The sequence below is a fragment of the Antechinus flavipes genome, chromosome 5 (assembly GCF_016432865.1).
Source record: "Antechinus flavipes isolate AdamAnt ecotype Samford, QLD, Australia chromosome 5, AdamAnt_v2, whole genome shotgun sequence".
Classification (NCBI taxonomy): domain Eukaryota; kingdom Metazoa; phylum Chordata; class Mammalia; order Dasyuromorphia; family Dasyuridae; genus Antechinus; species Antechinus flavipes.
Genome location: NC_067402.1, coordinates 144,460,552 through 144,480,467, shown reverse-complemented (window position 1 = coordinate 144,480,467; position 19,916 = coordinate 144,460,552). Strand labels below are relative to the sequence as shown.

General features: G+C 31.5%; 1 protein-coding gene across 4 annotated transcripts in view; it reads left to right on the top strand.

Moving 5' to 3' along the window:
* KMT2E (lysine methyltransferase 2E (inactive)) overlaps positions 1-19,916 on the top strand; it is an 81,918-nt gene that overhangs the window by 44,646 nt on the left and 17,356 nt on the right. For 3 of the 4 annotated variants that reach the window (XM_051961699.1, XM_051961701.1, XM_051961702.1), the window contains 8 exons: positions 1,009-1,181; positions 3,160-3,198; positions 5,490-5,720; positions 5,823-5,953; positions 8,240-8,357; positions 9,209-9,318; positions 13,334-13,598; positions 14,669-14,767. In XM_051961699.1, coding sequence (XP_051817659.1) covers positions 1,009-1,181; positions 3,160-3,198; positions 5,490-5,720; positions 5,823-5,953; positions 8,240-8,357; positions 9,209-9,318; positions 13,334-13,598; positions 14,669-14,767 — 1,166 coding nt within the window. The remainder of the gene's footprint in view (positions 1-1,008; positions 1,182-3,159; positions 3,199-5,489; positions 5,721-5,822; positions 5,954-8,239; positions 8,358-9,208; positions 9,319-13,333; positions 13,599-14,668; positions 14,768-19,916) is intronic. The other variant, XM_051961700.1, reaches the window with a different exon arrangement.

Below are 19,916 nucleotides of genomic sequence, written 5' to 3'. Positions count from 1 at the left end.
CATTTAAAATAGCTGTTCCATCAAACATTTTGATCACAGGATCTTTTTACATTCTTAAAAATTATTGAGGACCTTAAAGATTTTTTTGTTTCTGTGAATTATATCAACCAATATTTATTGTATTAGAATTAAAACTAATTTAAAAATATGTTAATTCACTTTTAAAAATGATTTGTTTTGAAAAATAAAAATAGTGACAAGATTGATATTATTTACATATATTTTACAAATACTTTGATATCTGGCTTAATGGAAGACATTTGGATTCAAATATCTACTTCTGTATTCAGTCTGTTGCAATATATTGTTTTGGTTGCAGTATATGTAGGTATGTAGTTGGAAAACAGAAGAGTATTTTAATAGACAAACAAGAGTATTTAATAGACAAATAATTAATATTATCATGAGAATAATTTTGATTTCAAGGACTTCTTCAAAGGATCTCAGTGATACTCCAAGTGTCCAGAAACCATATTATGAGATCTGATAGTCCAGCATAATTCTTACAACAGTGACTAAACTGAGGCTCATGAAATCTGAAATAGCTTGACCAAGGTCACACAGTAAGTGGAAGAGCAAACAGAAAAATCCTTGTCTTATGATTACCAAAACTACTACTTTATTCTGTGCCATACTTCCACTGACTCAAAAGTAGTGTTTATATAATTTCATTTGCAAAAGGATTTTTTCTATTGTAAGACTTCTTAAAATACGGTAGAATGTTATCCTCACCAGTGGATTTTAAATGAACAAATATATTTTTATTTTGTATTTCAAAGAAGAAAACAAATCTTTTATTCAAAGTAATGAATATTGCCTATAGTACTAGAATCGGATTTTTGGGATAGAATGTGAAAATGATTTTTTAATGTTTTATTTTAAAGAAATTATGTTTTTCAAAATCCTAGAAGTCTTGGGAGCTTTTAGTTTTTAATATGGACTAATGTTTTATTTTTAGACATTACATTGAGGGGGGATATTAAATTTGTTTTAATTTTGGATTAAAAGATGGTGATACCAGTGCAACAGAGAGTGGTGATGAGGTTCCTGTGGAATTATATACTGCATTTCAGCATACACCAACAACAATAACTTTAACTGCTGCGAGAGTTACCAAGGTCAATGATAAGAAAAGGAAAAAAAGTGGGGAAAAAGAACAAAATATTTCAAAATGCAAAAAAGTAAGGACAACTTTTTGTATGACAAAGAAAATTTGTATGTAACTGCAGACAAAAAGCTTAAGTATGTGGCAAATGCTTTGTTGAAACATTGTTTATTGGTTGTTTTGATTTTTCTTGTGTTGGATTTTCATGCTAACTATATCATTTAGTTAGTAAGTCCTTCAAAAAGTTGGGGAACAGTAAAATGATTATAAGCTACATTATTTTAATAACTAAATTTATATAATATTAGATTTTACTAGGTGCTTTAAACAATTATTTAGTTTTTAAGTTTTGTAATATTCAGTGAAACACTCTTTTCACAAATAATAGCATACTGAATTTTTGTTGGTCTTAGTATTCATTTTAGAAGGATTCTTTTTAAAAATCATTCAGTTTAAAACAGCACCATCACTTTTTGGAATTCTCTTCTGGTACACAAGTATGACAATATAAACATATTATGGCTTTATTATATTGCTAATTTTAGTTTATTGCTGTTAAATTTTTGTTTAAGTGTTAACAGCCATTGTAAGTTTATGTTCATCTATATATTGTTCCCAAAAGCATTAAGTACTTATCCAAAGCCTGTATATTTTGCTATTTAAATAAGGCATATTTTGAGGTAAAATGTAATCCATCTTCAGAAATAGATTAGAATTTATTCCACTGTATGAAACGTGATATTTAAAAATGAGGATATAAAACTCTTATTTTTGTTAAGATATTTTGGCAAATTGGAGATAAAATTGAGTTTATTTAAAAGAAACAAATATGGGGAACACCAGTCCTGAAGTCAGGAGAATCTGAGTTTAAATCTGGCCTCAGACACTTAACATTTCCTAGCTGTGTGACCCTGGGCAAGGCACTGAACCCTAATTGCCTCAGCAAAAAAAAAGAAACAAATGTGGGTTTCTAGCTTAATGTTATTTATGATTGATAAATATGCAAATAAAAATTGAATAAATTGATGCTAAAGAAAAACTATACTTTTAAAAAATAACTTTTTCATTTTGAAACATGCAAAGATAGTTTTCAACATTAATCTTTGCAAAACCTTGCGTTCCAAATTAAGAAAAACTACACTTGCTCTACTTTGTGACTTAATTATATTTGATATTTTCAGAAATTGAAATTCTTAATGAGAAAAGTTTAGAAGATTGGAATAAGGCAAAATTGACCATTGAAGATATATACTCTAAAGTTTTTCATTTTCTGTTCATTTTGCTATTTTTTTAAAATTTTTTTTCCTTCACTCCCTTTAACTGTAAACTCTTTCTATTCTGTTGTGTAACCAACTGCCTAGTCAATGTGTCTATCCAAATTTGTCAGATTCTACTTATTGGCAAGATCATCACTTCCTCCTTTCTGACTTGTCTCTATCAGCAATAACACCAGTTTCTGCATCATTCAGTTTTGAAATTTGGAGTCTTTTTTTATTGTTCTCTTTTATTTTCCACAACCATTTAGTTACTACATTCTGCTGCATTTATTGCTTTTCTTAAACATTAACTTTAATTTTATCACTCTTATTTAAAAGATCCATTTTATATTAACGTCAGAGTGTTTGAACAAAGTGCTCTGTAATATATCTTATATAGCTCAGAATTATCTGGCTTTATATATATTTGATTTATATGCTTTAAGCAAACAAGTCTCCTTTCCCAGGAATATAGTGTTTATTCTTGCTACCATACTTTTGATCATGTTCTTTCCCATGCTTAAGATCCCTCTTCCCTAGTTAGGTCTAACCTCCATGATGCCATCTTTACCTAATCTAGATTTCAAATATCTCCCTTCTTTCAGAATATAGTACCATAGTCTGTGACACACAGTTTAGGATTTAATTATATTTTGTCCTGTATTATGTACAGTCAAATATTAATCATATTTTGTAATTGTGTTTCCCTTAAAACTTAACTGCAGAGTATGTTTTCGGTGTTCTATAAATATTTAAAGTTTAAATATATCTAATCTGTAATACCTCTCTTTATTTTAGTCTTTTCGTGAAGGATCTAGAAAATCGTCAAGAGTTAAGGTAAATATATTTTTAAAAATTCACAATTCATTAATCAGATATTATTCAAAGGCTAATTAGTTTATCTAGAACCTTTATTTCTCCTCTTTATACTCTCATTAGAGGGTATACTAGAGATATTTCCACTACTAATAGCACTCTAAAATTTGTTAGAACTAAGGGAAGAATGATGTAAGCACATTTAAGCTTTTAACTAAAATCTGTGGGTCTTATTTTTTTTTTTTTGTCACTTTTCCATTATCCATATTTTCAGTTTCTCCTCACAGACTTGCCATTTCTATAACCATATAATCAATTATACTTGCAATATAAATGTTTTCAAATTTAAATAACCTTTTAGCAAATTTAGTTACTTATTTTGTTTTTCAAACTTGAATTCATTGGATTATATGCTCATTTTTATTTATAGGTATAAAATTTTGAGTTTTATTCAGTTTTGTATGTCAGTTGGAGAATTATTTTACAACTTTGAGCAAAAGACAACCCTAGGGCATTTTCTCTTAAGCAGTTAATAACTTGGGGGGGGAGGGGGAATGTGTTATTACTGTATAATTTAAAATTCTAATGTGATATATAGTGTAAAGAAGAATCCATTATAGACTGAAGAAATTGCCATGTTTCTTTCTAGGAGGACAGACAACTCTGTACTCAATTCTTATTTTGTTATTGCAAATCCTTAATTTTGTTCTAGTTTGAGAGCAGTGCTTAGTGTTTTTTTATTCTTAATAGTAGTGACTGTGAGTTACAAAAAAAAATAAATAAGAGTTACATGTTAAGAAACCTATTTTACTTCTTATTTTAAATTTATATAATATATATTCTTTCCTTAGATATCATGTGTTAAAGTTTGTATCATATTATATCCATTTAAAATGAGTTGAAAATTATGTGTAATTTAATTATATATAAGATATGCCATGTTATTAGTAAAAATATTAAAAATTTAAATACTTCTTGATTTGTTCTTTCTTTGGGATTTTTATATCACTTTTATACAATGATTATGATAATGTAAGTAAAATTACAAATATATGCAGACATTCAAAGATGTATTTATAATCCAAATGGCAAAGATTTTTAAAAACCATCATTAAAATTTATTAGGTGGATACTCAAAATTAGATAAGATAATGTCATATTTGTTTGTAATGGGCTGAGGCTCGAGTTGATACACTGAGGTCCCAAGCACTTGAGGCTAAATAGTAATTGGACCATATAGGATTTTCAATTCATGTGCAATTTTAAGCATTTGTGTTTATCATTAACTAAAATTGAATGCTATTTCTCACTTCTAATATGAGTTTGTCTATATAGTAATAGAAAAAAGTTTCTTTCAATTTTCTTTTATTTCTCTTCACAGGAAAAAAAAAAATTGTAATATGTAATCCTGAACAACTACTTACAGTTGTAGCTTTGAATGAATGATTTTAAATATTCACAAGAGATTTCTATTATATATACATATTCCTAAATTTGTAAAATTCATGCTGCATGGTAAACCTTTTACTAAGATATTATGGACAAATTTGGCCCAATTTGTCTTCAAACATTTTAATACACCGAAGGAGGGTGAATGTTCTGTCCTATCTGCCATTTATGAGTCTTGTCTGGTTATATAATTTAATTTCACTTTTTAAAGAAATGGAAATTATAGAAATAGTCACTCTTAGAAATAATATCATTATCATGGTCTCTGACTGGGATTTTGATTATTTCACATTTGGCCAAGAGAGATTTCCAACCTTAGAAATTGACCACCTTTATAACACAGCTCTTCAAAATACAACTTGGCTTATGTTAGCCTTAAAAAAAAAATTTTTTTTTTTTAGACTTTAAGCATGCAATAGTAACTAAGAAAATCAGTTTCTCAATCAAAATCAAGTTGTGATAACTTTCAAGGCGGGGAGGGAACACGTGTGCAGGTGCTGGGGCTGAGGTCAAAGTTTCCATCTTTGGTAGGACCAGAAATGTCATATTTACCATTAGCTATGCACTTTTATAGGTAGACATCCCTATCTTACTAATCTTTTGTTTGGGACACCAGTGCTTATCTTGCCCATGTCCTTTCAAATTTCTCTACACCCTTGCTGCATTATCAAGATGTTGCTAACTCTTATGGTGCAATATTCCTTTTAGGAGTACTGTCTTAGGAAATAAAAATCATTTTCCTAATTCCGTAGATAATTTCTGTGATGTTCTCATGGGTCATTTCTATTTTTGTAATGTGTAGATTAGCATTTTCATTCCTGTGAAGCGTAAATATTAATATAAATTTGTTGTGATTTTTCTAGGGTTCAGCTCCAGAGATTGAGCCTTCTGATGGGTCCAATTTTGGATGGGAAACTAAAATCAAAGCTTGGATGGATCGTTATGAGGAAGCAAATAATAATCAGTACAGTGAAGGTGTCCAAAGAGAGGCACAGAGAATAGCTTTACGATTAGGCAATGGAAATGATAAAAAAGAGATGAATAACAAATCAGAATCAAATGCCAGCAATTTGATCTTCAAGCCCCCTGTAGAGGTAATTATGAAAGAAGAAAACTTGTAGTATTGTACTTTTACTTGTCAATAAAACAATTATTACCTAAGTTGATTTTAAATTTTAATTTTGACATCTTTTTAGAGCTATATACAAAAGAATAAGAAAATTTTGAAATCTGCCAAAGATTTGCCTCCTGATGCCCTTATTATTGAATACAGAGGGAAGTTCATGCTAAGAGAACAGTTTGAAGCAAATGGATATTTCTTTAAGAGGTATATATTTATTATTGTTGTTTTTGTAATTTACTTTAAATTTATCAATTTAAATTTAAATAAAATACATTTAAAATTTTTGACTTTTTTAAACCAGCACTAAATTTATAATTGCTTTTCTCCAATTCTCTTAATGTTCATAATTGCCTGTTTTGAAATGATAATCAAGGCAATCTCTGGTACATAGATCTGGCTTTGCTAATGATTTGCTTTGTGAGCTTGAGCCCATCCTTTCATTTTAAGAGAGTAGTAGTTCCCAAAAATCATGGAATACAATTTGTTCCCACATTAAAATTCTGCATTCTACAGCTCCTGTTCAATTATAATTTACTCATTGGGCTTCCTGGCTTAGCATCTGAAAAGTCATTCAATAGCTTCTTTGTTGTCAAAAAACCAAAACTATATTTTCTGCCACAGACCTGGGTAATAGGAATAGTTTTTTATTTCTTATTTAAATTTTCACTGTGCTGTGATTAGCTTACTCAGCTATGAGAAGAAAAATTGAAAAAATGTTAAGGACTGTTGTTCTAGAATTAGTTTTTTCAGTTAGTAACAGAGGGTTGGATAAGCATAAATTCTAAGATCATTTAAACTCTTTAAGATTAATGAAGTGGTATCTAAAGTTTCATTTTATAAAAAGCAGTTTAAAATACTTCACTTTTGTAAGAATACCTCTTAATAGAGTTTTATAGTTTATCTATTGAAAATATTGTGTGATATATTGGATTGTGGTGTCTGGAGGAGGGGTTGAGAAGGAAGAGGAGGGAATTGGAACCAATTTGCAAGGGTTAGTGTTGAAAAATTATCCACATGCATTTTTTTTTGGGGGGGGGAAAGCTTTTATCAAAAAAAAAAAAAGAAATTATTGTGTGAGAGGGAGGCTATATATGAAACTCTGTCTTTTTTGTTATTTTGGCTTACTTTTGTTTATTTTGAAAAATTTGTCTCCTGGCTTCAGTGAAATAGAAGTTCTAAGGCTACTTATGGGCCCAGTACCACTAAAGATTAACACTAGACTCTTGACTTGCTTTGTTTTTAATCTGGATCTATTTACTTTCTTAGGGCTAACTTTATCTGGCCAGCTCACTCTAACTCTGCATTTCTAAGCTCTAAGAGATCCTCCAGACTCAGCCTTGAGCTGAGTAGCCGGGATTATAGATTTGTAGCAACACATTTGGCAGGAATCTTTGCTATTAAGGAACCTGGTCCAAAAGCTGTGAAACACTAGTGTTTGGGAAGATGATTCCCTAATCATATCCTTTCTAGCCTGAATGGGGCAAAATTTGGCACTTCCAAGATGCTAGCCAAAAATGAGTTATATTTTGACTCACTTTTCTCTTTTGATGCCCCAAAGTCTAAGTGACATGTAATTTGTATGCAGTTATGATTGTTTGGGATCTTACATACTACAGAAGTTCATTTTGGAAATTTCATTAAGACATAGTTCTATGGTTCCTAGGTCATTGTTTGTTTCTTGAGTATTTTAGCCAGTAACTTTTAAATTAAATGTATGTGCTTATTGTAATTGCAAGATGTTAGACAATTCCATAAATACAGATTTGCCATGGTTTGTGTTGCATATGTATGCATATATGTGACCTATTAAATAATTTTAATTGCACTAAAAAGCTGCAATGTAAACATATAGCTGTGGTGGTTTATTCTTTAACAAGGTATGGTAAACTCAATGATTTATTTTTGTAAAATCTGGATTTCCAGATGTATTTTGCCTAAAGTTTTAAAAGATATATGTGCACAGTAGTAGCTGAAAACTTGATAGTTAAGATTACTTTGTGGGTAAATATATCAGAGCTATTTCTACATTCTAAGAGCTTATATGAAGAAATACAATTTATTCTTTATTTTGGGCAGTGCAAAGTGAAAGAGAATTTTCATTAAACAATTGTTTATTCTTTAATTTTCCCCATTTTTTCCTCTCCATCTTGAATATAGACTACTTAAGTTAGACTTTGAAATTACCCATCCAAGTCCAAGCAGGACACACATAAAAAGCTGGGGGATATGGAAGGGAAGTGGTTGACATATTTATGACAGTTTTTGTCTTGTTTCTTTTTTGATTCCTGTACATGGGAAATGTGACTACTAGAAACTTATTCACTAAAAATCCTACTAAAATGAACCACCTCATCTTACTATTTATTATGACTGTTATTTTAACCTATGCTTTAATAATTTTCCTTTGCAACAAATTAGACCTAATCAGAACATTAATTTTTGAATTTTCTAATTAAAATGTCAGTGAGTGATAGCATTTTTTCTTTTCAGGCCATATCCTTTTGTTCTCTTCTACTCGAAATTTCATGGGCTGGAAATGTGTGTTGATGCAAGGACTTTTGGAAATGAGGCTCGATTCATTAGGCGTTCTTGTACACCAAATGCAGAGGTAGGTTGTTTTTGTAATTTTAAATTTAGAGTTAATATTTTGACTCGGTAACATATCAGTCTTAAAGAACTGATTTGCTGTGTACAGCATTTTCCTCAACTAAAAATTATCTTATTAATTATGTAAGTATGTGTGAACTTTCATGAATTTCTTCTATAAGGATATTGTGATGATACCTTTCTGTTAACATTACTTTTTCATCTTTTAGTGCTCTCATAAAAACAGAACACTTGCTAATTACAAACAAGTATATTGTAGTTATTCATCTAGTTCATTTTCCATGAATTGTATGATGTAATTTAGGACTTCATTGGATGGTAGCAAATAACCTAGCACAAAATTTGGACTCAGAAAGAACTGGGTTCAAACTCTTATTGTTCCCTTTATTACTGGCTCCTGACCTTGTAAATTACTCTATGTTAGAGCTTCATTTTTCTTCTCATCTATAAAAGGAAGAGATTGAACTATTTGATTTCTAAGATTGTTTTAGTTCTAAAATTCTAGGGTGTTCTGTAAGGATAAAATACTATCTGAGGACTTAGGTAAGATTGTTATGGGTTTTTTAAGTTTCTAATTAACTAAATGAATTATTATAATATTATCTCATTTATATTATATAATGTCTAAAATATTGAATAATTACTATATTGTTAAATATAGTAATAATAATATTATCATTACTAATTATGAATGTAAGACTGATTGATAAGCTAGTATAAAATTAGGTTCATTGTTTTATTAAATTTCACTCTTTTCCAAGGAACCTAGTAAATATTGTCTGGTTTATTTTATTTGGATAAAAATGTTTTAAAATAATTTTGGACTAAGCTTCATTTTTCTTTGTTCTCTAGGTGAGGCATGTCATTGAAGATGGAACCATTCATCTTTATATTTACTCCATCCAAAGCATTCCAAAAGGAACTGAAATTACTATAGCTTTTGATTTTGACTATGGAAATTGGTATGTACAAGAGTTGCCATTTGGTACATATTTTTTTAAATATATAATCAACTAAGACTTTTTTAGTGACATGTTTTTACAGAAGTAATCCTACTTTACCTTGGTAAAAGACTAAGGAATAGCTTTCTCACTTATCATTGCTTTAATCATATTAAAAGTAATTTGGATTTGTAACAATTATCATTCTTTATTAGCTTCTGAGAATGATTTTTAAGTAGGAAGAAAGAAATGGAAGGATTTAGATTCCCCGAAAGCAGGTGGTCCATCTTACTTGTGAAACATTAAGAATCTATTGATTTTTCCTCCATAAAAGCTATTCAGAAGAAAAAAAAAGCTCATATATTTACCCAGTACAGTTTTTGGGAATAGCTTATTTTTCTTTGATATAAAGAAAAGAGCGTTTTATTCTGTTAAAAATACTTCATGCAGAAATACTTTCCATCCCTGTGCTTTTTAGTTTAGAAGAGAGTAACCATAAATTTATTAGTCAAAAAAAAAAAAAATCCTTTTTGCCTTTAAGGAAAGTTAAGTTGGAAAGATGGTGTTTTCATAGTGACCTGGCTTTGGAATTTGGAAAACACCTCCTTTCCCCCTCTGTCTTAACTCTGGACAAATCACCTAATAATCTCTCAATGCCTCAGGCCATTCTAAGAGTATGAATTGCAGAGAAAGTGCCTGTCTACACTGGCAAAGTTGAGGCCTCTATTGGGATTTCATTAAACTGATAAAATGCCAAGTTGACTGTATGTTCTCCTTTACTTTTCCCCTTCTCCTAGGGCTGAAAAGCACTAAGGATTACGAATTGAAATATTCCATATTAAAATACTGTTAAACCAGCACATAGAATTTGGTTCACTTTGACAGTGGGGGATAAAGTTGACTCATTTAGAAAGATGCTTTTTCAAAAGTAATTTTCTGGACTTAACCCCAACTGTCTCAGAAAGAAAGAAAAAAAGAAAAGAAAAAGTTAAGTGACTTGCCCAGGGTCATACAGCTAGGAAGTAGACTAGATTTGAACTCAGGTCTTCCTGACTTTAGGGCTGGTGCTCTATCCACTGCACTACCTAGCTGCCCCCATAATTTCTTAACCAAAAAGAGCTAAATCTTCTCTTTGCCTTCTCCCCAGTTTAATTGATAATACTGTGATGAAGGTTGAATCTACAATTGACTTTTAATGATTCTCTTGTTTCTCTGTCACCTTAAATAGCAGTTGAAAATGAGCAGAAATGGTGCACTTAAGTTTTTGCTTGTTTCTTTTACATTTCCAAAATAATATTAATGCTATTATATTTTTAATCTAGTGTTCTCTAAGAACATCTGAGGCCTTGACAAGCAAAAGAGTGATAGCATCCTAGAATATGACTAAAGACTAAAATCGTAAAACTAAATGTAGATGTAACCAAAAAATCATTTTATTTTCCTTAATTTCACACCCTTTTTTCTTTTTCTGTCAAAGGTTTCCTGTAGGTTGCATTGCATCTCTCCTTCCCAAAATGAATTGCTGACACTTCAAGAACAGATAACTTGGAGGTCTTATTGCTTAGGAGTCCTTTTCCTTCTCTTGGGAATTGAGTTGCCTACTAAAACCATTAAACTTGGCCTATTCTCTGTTTTCAGAGATTCTAGGAAAAGATATGAAGTGAAACAGAATCGTTATATTGTTTAATTATTCACTGTCATAGTTGTGAAAGTATAGTTTCACCATGTAGGTGAGGTGTATTTAATTTTTTCTTTGCTCTTTCTTCCTTAATTTTTATGAAAATAGGGCTTCATAGCAATTGCCTTATGCAGTAGTTCACAGATAAGGCATTTTGACTAATGCAAGGTGTCCCAGAAGTCTTGATGCAGTTTTAAATTATTAAAACTGCAATAAAGAATTTTGAGACACCCTGTATTTTATTTCCCATGAACAGTTTCCCCTTATGTTAGTCTGAGAGAACCCTGAAAAAAGCACATTAAAAAAATTTTTTCTTTAAATCGAAGGGTTTTGCTGTCTAAACTTTGAATTCGCACCCAGAACAAGATTTTGTTCTGGGTGTGAATTCAATCTGTACTCTCACTGTGCTTTTACTGCTTCAACTAAACAGATTTTTAAGAATATTGTTCAGAATTTATTTACTCTATAAATTAAAAGCTAAAGATAGAAAGTAATTGGTTTCAGCTTCAAACCAAATGATTTTGATTATAAACTAGAATTGGCAGCCTGTGCAGTATTAGCCATTTGGTAGCATGATTCTAACCCCAACAGAAATCACATGTGCCAAGAGCAGTTTTCAAAGGTATCATACCAAGTCCAGGATGAGGATTAGGGAGCCGAGATAGATGAGGTAGGTGAGGCTGGGTGGCACTGACACTTAATGGTTTCAATAATGTGCAACTCTCAGTGATAAAACCCTGTTTTCTTTAATGCATGGCATAGAGGTAGTTTTCAGCTCAGCCCCATGGAGTCAGATCTTTGGAAACTGGAATCTTCCAGTGACTAGCAGCATCAGGTGGCCCAGCTCACCCGGCCTGCCCCACTAGTAGACTTTGTTCCCTACTTCTTCCATTATCCCCTCTTCTCTCTTTTGGTGGTGATGAGTGATGGCGGCATGTCTGGCTGGCACGTTCTCACTCCTTTGCTCCTGTCCAACAGGGCTGGGGCTTACATGGATGGCTCTCCCCGGGCGGGCTGAGTGCCTGAGCTGACCTCAGGAAGCATGAGCCAGACATGCCGCCATCACTCGTAAAACTTCCGTGCCACTGCTGCTACCACCAGAAAATGGGCTAATGAAGAAGTGCTGAAAGGAACTGGAACAGTCTTCCCTGCAAAAGAGAGTCCCCAGGTGGTGCGGCAGGCCTGGAGCAAGTTCTCAAAAACCTGAGTGTGGGTCTTTCTCAACAAGCCTTGAAAGGTGTGAGGGGACAGCTGTTCTGAGAGTTGTCCTCTAGTTGGGGGAGGGGTGGGGCTGTCCTTTTCTTCAAAAACCATTTATTAAACACTTACCCATGTGCATATAAAGATGATTAAGATAATGATTCTTCTTAAAGAGCTTAAAAGGGTATGATACATAATTATACAAAATATACAATAGATAGTATAGTACAGAAGATAATACAAAAAGCATTATAAAAGTCCAAAGTTTTATAGGTACCTTTATATTTGTTTTACAATTGCCTTTCATTAAATGCATCCTTGAACATAGATTTTATAAGAACTTGAAATAAACCTAATACTGTACTAAACTTTACATTAACATTCTTCATTTTCACCTATTTTCTAATGCCTGTTTGAACCCAATTTTAGGAGTAATTGTGATTTTTGGTTTAATGTTAATAAGGCAATTCATCGTTTGTTTGGGTTTTTTTTTACCAGTTTAGAATTTGGCTGTTTTGTTTTTTTGGAAAACAGATTTGCATTTCATTTCTTGCTACCAAGTTTGCTGATAGTTTAATTATGCACTAGTGTGACATCTAGTGGTGATAAGATTAGTTTTTGAAAAGTGATGCTCTAAGAGCAGGAAGATTATTTTGAATGTTTCTGTAACATTTGGAGAAGATCTAGGTTCAAATCCTAGGTCTTGTTACTGAACTTGGCACTTAACTTTTCTTGACCTCTGTTACTTCACCTCTCAAATAAGATCAACCAAGACTGTCACTAAAATCTTTTAGGATCTTATGGTCATGTACCTATTTTGGGAGAGAAAAAAAAATTCTCTTAGAACCCATATGCTCGTTTAACAAATATTGAATGTAATTTTACTATTCAGAGTTATAAATAAGGCTATAATATCTATGCATTTATGATGTATTTGGTCACATCCCCAATTTGATATTCATTCTTTAGGAAACTTGATTCCTAATTATATTTTTGTTCCAACTATAAAATGTGATTCAACTACCTATAATTAACATAAGACACATTTATGACATAAATCATATAACGCCAGACATTTTAAAATAGATTAAATTGATGTTTTTGTAATCATGTTTATTAATAAATATTAACTGGGTATTTCTTCTCTCCCATCCCTAGCAAGTATAAAGTGGATTGTGCATGCCTCAAAGAAAATCCTGAATGTCCTGTTTTAAAACGGTGTTCTGAACCAACGGAAAACATTAATAGTGGTTATGAAACCAGAAGGAAAAAAGGGAAAAAAGAGAAGGACATTTCGAAAGAAAAAGAAACACAAAATCAGAATATTACTTTGGATTGTGAAAGTGCCACCAATAAAATGAGGAGCCCAGATAATAAACAAAGAAAACTTTCTCCACTGAGACTATCTATATCAAATAATCAGGTACTGCAAATATTAACTTTCAGAGAATATAATGAACTTTTATAAAAGCAAAAGGAAGGATTTTTATTAACATCCCATTATTGTTTTTAAAGTTAAAATTCTGCATAAATATTTTAAGTATTCTTATTTTTTAAAGTAATTCCAAATTGTCTTAGTTGAGGTATAGATTCTACCAAAATTTTTACCTGTAATGTCTTCAATAAGAAAGGTTATTGAAATTATTTCATTTTGGAATAGTACTATTTTAGTAAAATAGGTTTTCTTTTCTCTTAAATGTGGGCTTTTCCAGACTGGCTTCATTAAAGAAAACTAGGCAAAAACTAGAATCTTCTTGATGGTTTTTCCCCTGGTTTCTTTGATTCAGTGATGAATGTTGAAATCATTCTAACATTCAGCAGTAAACTTCTTTTCTGTTTCTTTGACAAAAATACAATTAAATACAACCTTGTTCCTGATAAGGTAAAATATCAATCAAGAGTCAATGAGATTTTTGAGACATCTTATTATTTTTTAAATTTAATGGTGTTTTTATTTTTTAGTAATGGTGGTTTGTGTGTATGTTTAGATCATTTTAATCACTAAGAAACAAAACAGTAAGTGATGGACTTCAAATGCCTTATATATGCAAGGCACTGTTGAGCAGTATGGTTCTGAGGAAGTGTATTTTTTTATATATATGTGTATAACATATATATATATATATATAATATGATTTTGGGATGAATACAAATATATAGCATAAGACCATGTTTATGTCTTTGTGTAAACAATCTCTTTGAAAAAAAATTTTGAAGGTTCTTCATTGATAAGAATTTTGTGAGATTTAATAACAAAAGAAAATTTTTAGATGCTTGGATTTGAGCAGGTTCTCGAATCAGGAGACTTATAGTTTCAAAACTGGTTCTAAATAGGTTGTAGTTTATAAATTGTTGCAGCAGATAAAACTGGTTGTTTGCTTTTGACTTAGTAGTTTATGGATATTTTAGCACCTCTATCCAGTTATAGTAGATTTCCCTAGTTTGTAGATGGACTAGTGGAGCTTCTGTAAAGCAGTCATTTCCATCTTTCAGGAGCCAGATTTTATTGATGATATAGAAGAAAAAACTGCTATTAGCAATGAAGTAGAAATGGAATCAGAGGAGCAGATTGCAGAAAGGAAAAGGAAGATGGTAAGTTGGGAAGCAAGTAGCTGCTTAATGCTGTTGTTAGGGCTCAGTGACAGCTGTTCTTCCCATGGTAATTGTTACATGGGCTTTAGAATGAGTAAATGGAGGTCAGTTCCCTAAGTGTGCTTGAACTTCAAATTTGGGGCTTGCTGTGCCATTGAGAGCATTCTCATTTGGCTTCACCATTAACCATCCAAGCAATTTCTTGCAATATGCTGTGTGTGTGTGTGTGTGTGTGTGTGTGTGTGTGTGTGTGTGTGTATTTTTTAAACTACCTGCACAGCAGTAGAAGATTTATATGTTTGGCCTTTAAGAAAGTTTACACCTACATTATACAAGCATAAGTTCTAATAAATTTAATTGATAATTATTAATCAAAATATCCTTTTTCTTTATGATTTAATCTTAAAAGAGAAGTGTAATTCAAAGAATTACATTATATAACTAGTACTTAAGCAATGAATAGTTTCTATGCAAATGAGAAACCCAGATTTTTATAGTTAAATTTAGTGGTCCCATTTTCTCATGTGACAGTCTAAAAATAAGACGTCTAATTTTATATATAGTACAAGTTGTTTGAAATATTGTATAAAAACAGGTGCAGAGTCAAGGAAGACAGATTGCTTATTTTTAGCCATCTCTACCATAGGTCTAAGGGTGATATTTTTCTCACATTTCACAAATTATTTAGTATAAAACTGTGCTTAATTAGGCCAAGGGATAAAAGCAGAACAGTGCTACACTACAAGAGATTTTCAAGACTCCATTAAACCTACAAATGTTTGTCAACATAAACTGTTTTGTTTCCTTTTTCTTTCTCCTTTTCCCAACTCCACTTTTTTTTGTTTTGTTTTCCAGTGGATTTTTTTTGCCTGCATTCTTTAAAATTTCCAGGGTTTCATTAATTACATATAGACATATAAATTGTCGTCATTGTAGACATATTACAACTTCACTTCTGATAACCTGACTTAGGATGTGAAAAGCAGTGCAAAAAGTCATCAGTCTCAAAACATCAGAATCACTCTTATTTGGGGGTTTGTGGATGAATGAAGTAGAAAAAATCATTAAGAAATGAAAATATCAATAAACAGAAGGATAATCCTTGTGGCTAGCTGTAAAGATAATCTTTATTCTTATTCCCTCTTATCATCAAAGCACTGATGGTGACTTAATTTGTTTTCATTCATCAGATCACAACTTGGAAAATAAGTGACAAATAACAGGTTCTCTTGATAATTACACAATATTTTTACCTACATCAGATTTCCAAAAACTATTTTTAATGGTGAAAACTGATTAGTAATGAAAATTTTATTCACAGTGAAAGTGGCACACTTTAAATATGTTCTTACGTCCCAAAAAGAAGAAAAGCATACCCTTCCTGAAATAGTTAATTCAGTTCAGATGAGTCCTAGAGAAAATATTTTTGTGGCACGATTGAGATAATTAAGGGAGTATTTAATTGTCCTCTCTTTGAAAGAGAAACTTACTGAAACTCAAAATGGAAGGAATCCTAAGGGAAACTTATTTGTTAACAAGATGATTTATGCCTCCTACATTCTTTTGATGAAGCTGTGGGCATGGAGTTGAGTACTTTGGTGAAAAAAATATTTGTTTGCTTTCTCATTTGTTATTTATGACTAGGGTATTAAGCCTTGAAAAAGGGTTTAAATTTTTAATTTATTCTTCAAAACTAAATGGGTAGCTGAATTTTTTTTTCCCTTGTGGCCTATTTTTCACTTTAACATTGTGCTCTTTCTTGGGATGATGAAATTGTGAAACCTCTATCTTCCTAATCTGTCACATTTCCCTCTTGTTTTAACTTTTCAGGAGATAAAGTGGGGTGCTCTTCTTTATAATTAGGCAATTAGGTGTCACAATAAATAAAAGGCCAGTACTGGAGTCAGGAAGATCCAGGTTCAGATAGGATCTCAAACAATCAGCTAACTCTGATGTTAGGCAAGTCATTTAATCTCTTTCTGCCTCAGTTTCCTCACTATAAAATGAACACAATACCAGCATCTATCTCCTAGGTTATTGTAGGGATCAAAAGAGATAATTGTAAAATGCTAAGAACCCTGGCAAATAGCAAGAATTTTATAAACACTAGTTAATTGTTATTGTTTTAAATATGTGTTACCTGAGATTTTTTTAATGTTTGATCATAGTTGGAACAAGGTAAAATGACTATTTTGACACACACACACATACTCTTTATGTTTTATATCCCATAGCACTTATCAAAACAACCAAGCTGGAAAGAACTGAAGAAGCACCAAACTGGGACACAGTAATGAGTGCTTCAGCAAATTTTGTATTGATTTAAACTTGAATTCTGACAATGAATAGACTATGTAAATATAGCTATTTTAAAACTGTACAGAAAACTGCTTTTATTTGTTAGCCTTTGCTCAAAGGTAACATTCTCCAGAAATGTCCATTAGGTGATAATGATGGATCTGAACTGGAAACAAAAAAGATTTGTTGTTTATTTCCCCTACTTTTTCCTGTCTTCTTTCCCAACATCAACTGCTTTCTGAGATTTTTGGTTGGTTTTTAAAAATAATATCCCCAATTCAGTTATGTGCATTCTAAGCAACTTCTTCGTGACATATGCCTCTCCGGATTCATAAAGTTGAGTCAATAGATCTATATGTTGTTATGAATGTTAATGTCCCTTTTCTCCAGGAGAGCTTGCTACTGAGGAAGTTGGACTTAGAAAGAAAAGGAAGAGCAAAAAAGATGATTTTAAGTATTCTGTGTTCTCTGTAATTGTGCCCTGAGAAGTGAAAGGAAGGACTTGATACAGCCTCTAACTTCAAGAAGATTATGATTTTATTGATAAATATAACAAAACAGCAAATGATACGTTGTACAAAAAATTATAAATTCCCAAATCATTTCTAGCTGAAGTGATAAAACATAGTGGAGGAGATAGCACTTGAATTAGGGCTTGAACAGTAGTGTTTTTACATGTGGGAAGAAAGAACCTAGAGAAAAATAGTCCAAATTGACTGCAACATAAGTGTTGGTTGAAAAGTACCAGGTGTTATGACTTGAAATTTTGGTTAGGGCTCAATTGTAAAAGGCCTTAAAGGAATAGCCAAGAAAATCCCATAAGAACAATATATTAGGATATTTCTGTGTGAACTGAATTTCTCTTCCATGGATTGTTCTTTTTCCTGGTATGCTCCTTTTTTCCATTGTTTTCCTTTTTAAAAGGATCTTTACCTAAATTCAAAAGCAAAAAATTGTTGCTGAGCTGATTAGTAATAGAGAAAAGGATGGGATTTATGGCTTCATTTAGTGACTGATAAGAGTATCTACTAATCTTTATTCTATCAGTACTGTGCCTTATAGGCAAGCACTTGATTATTTCACATAATTTTTTTTTTTGTATTGCAGACTAGACAGACATTTTGAGCAACCATTTAGGAAAGTTGTGAATGTTTGTGATGCGACTGATGAGCAATGATCTTTCTAATTGGCAACAATGAGTTCAAGAAACTTTTCAAATAGGAATTTTAAGTTATTTGTGTTTATTTCAAAACTATTTCAATATAATTTTTTTTTTGTAATTCAGAGTGCTTTTATTCATTTAAAAAGCATTCTAAGAAAGAGTCCACAACACAACAAATGATTACCCCTGTTCTAAAATAATAGTGTTAGGATTGTGTGCTTAACCATGCTATAAAGCCAAAAATGAATAAGATGCAGAAAATTCTGTAGATGGATTTTTTATAACTAATTTCCAAAGATTTTGTGCAGACTGAGATTGTCATATTGTAAGATAAGTTGTCATATTGTAAGATAAGGTAGATCTGGTGAATATATGAGATCTGGGGGAATAAAAATGGATGACCATGGGATCACTGGAATCTTTTTAATGACCAAGCAACATCTTCCTTGACCTCTTCTTAGCTCCAGTTTCAGGTAATTGAAAGGGCCTATCTGGTGTGTCAAGAAGCACATTTTGAAGATTCCTTTTGAATAACCTAATACGGACAAATGAGGGTTTCCTTACTGTTATACAGAAGACTTTTGGAATTTGTCCCAGTGGTACTACAAGGTAGTACTACAAGAAGGAACTTCAGAAGTTTTTTGAAGCATTATATAGCATTTATTACATAACAATAATCAAGTTTGCTTTTAAATAATTCCTATGTTTATTTTGTCCTCTAAAATTGAGTAAGATGAAGTTATTTTGTTGATGGCTGGTATTATTTTAATCTTTTGTAGGAAGACTTATATTTTTTCTACTCAACTTACTGTCATTTATTTTGTGGGTTATCTGTAGCAAATTTAATCCATTTGATTTACATTCATTAGAATTAGAATTAGATTTGGAATAAGCAATGTGATTCACATCCTGACCTATGCTTACTGTATATGTTGGGCAAGTAACTCTTAATATCTCTCTGTACCTCAGTTTTCCTAACTGTAAAACGAGGGGGTTGGAGGAGATGGTTCAAGATTATGTATTCTTTCTACTATGCATAAATGTGTTTGAATATAAAAGATATTCAAGAACTTTAACATCAGACTACACAAGGAATAATTGTGGAGGTAAATTTGCTGCTAAGAATTTGTTACATATTAGGGCAAATACAAATAAACTTAAATGAACTGTTCTGATTCCCATTTCATTTGACTGTTTGATTTTCAACAGGTCTGGTTTGAAATTTAACCAAATAGCTTATAAGAAAAGATATTAGCATCACTTTTTGAATTAAATACCTACAAAGAAGCTAAGTGTCATCAATATGGTAATAGAAAATTTCTGGTTTAGGGTTTGTCATGAATTTCTAATTGGGAATATGCTTTACCATTTTAGAGCAAAGCAGACTCTGGCCTTTAATCATTTAGGAGGTAAACTAGTGAGGCGTTATCTTGAAAGGCTATACTATATACATAGGCCACTTTCATAACATGGATTATGCTATTCTTGAGTAATAACCCATTTATTTCTAATCTGTCTTCAGCCCCCCAATCCTCCATACCAAAAAAAAAAAAAAATTCCACAAACTGTAATAAATAGCTGACTCCAAAAGGCAGTGTGGCCTAATGAACATGGAACTGAAGACTAGGCATTCCTGCTTCTGAAGCCCTTCTCTGGCAACTGGCCAAGTCTTTCAACTGCTTGAAGATC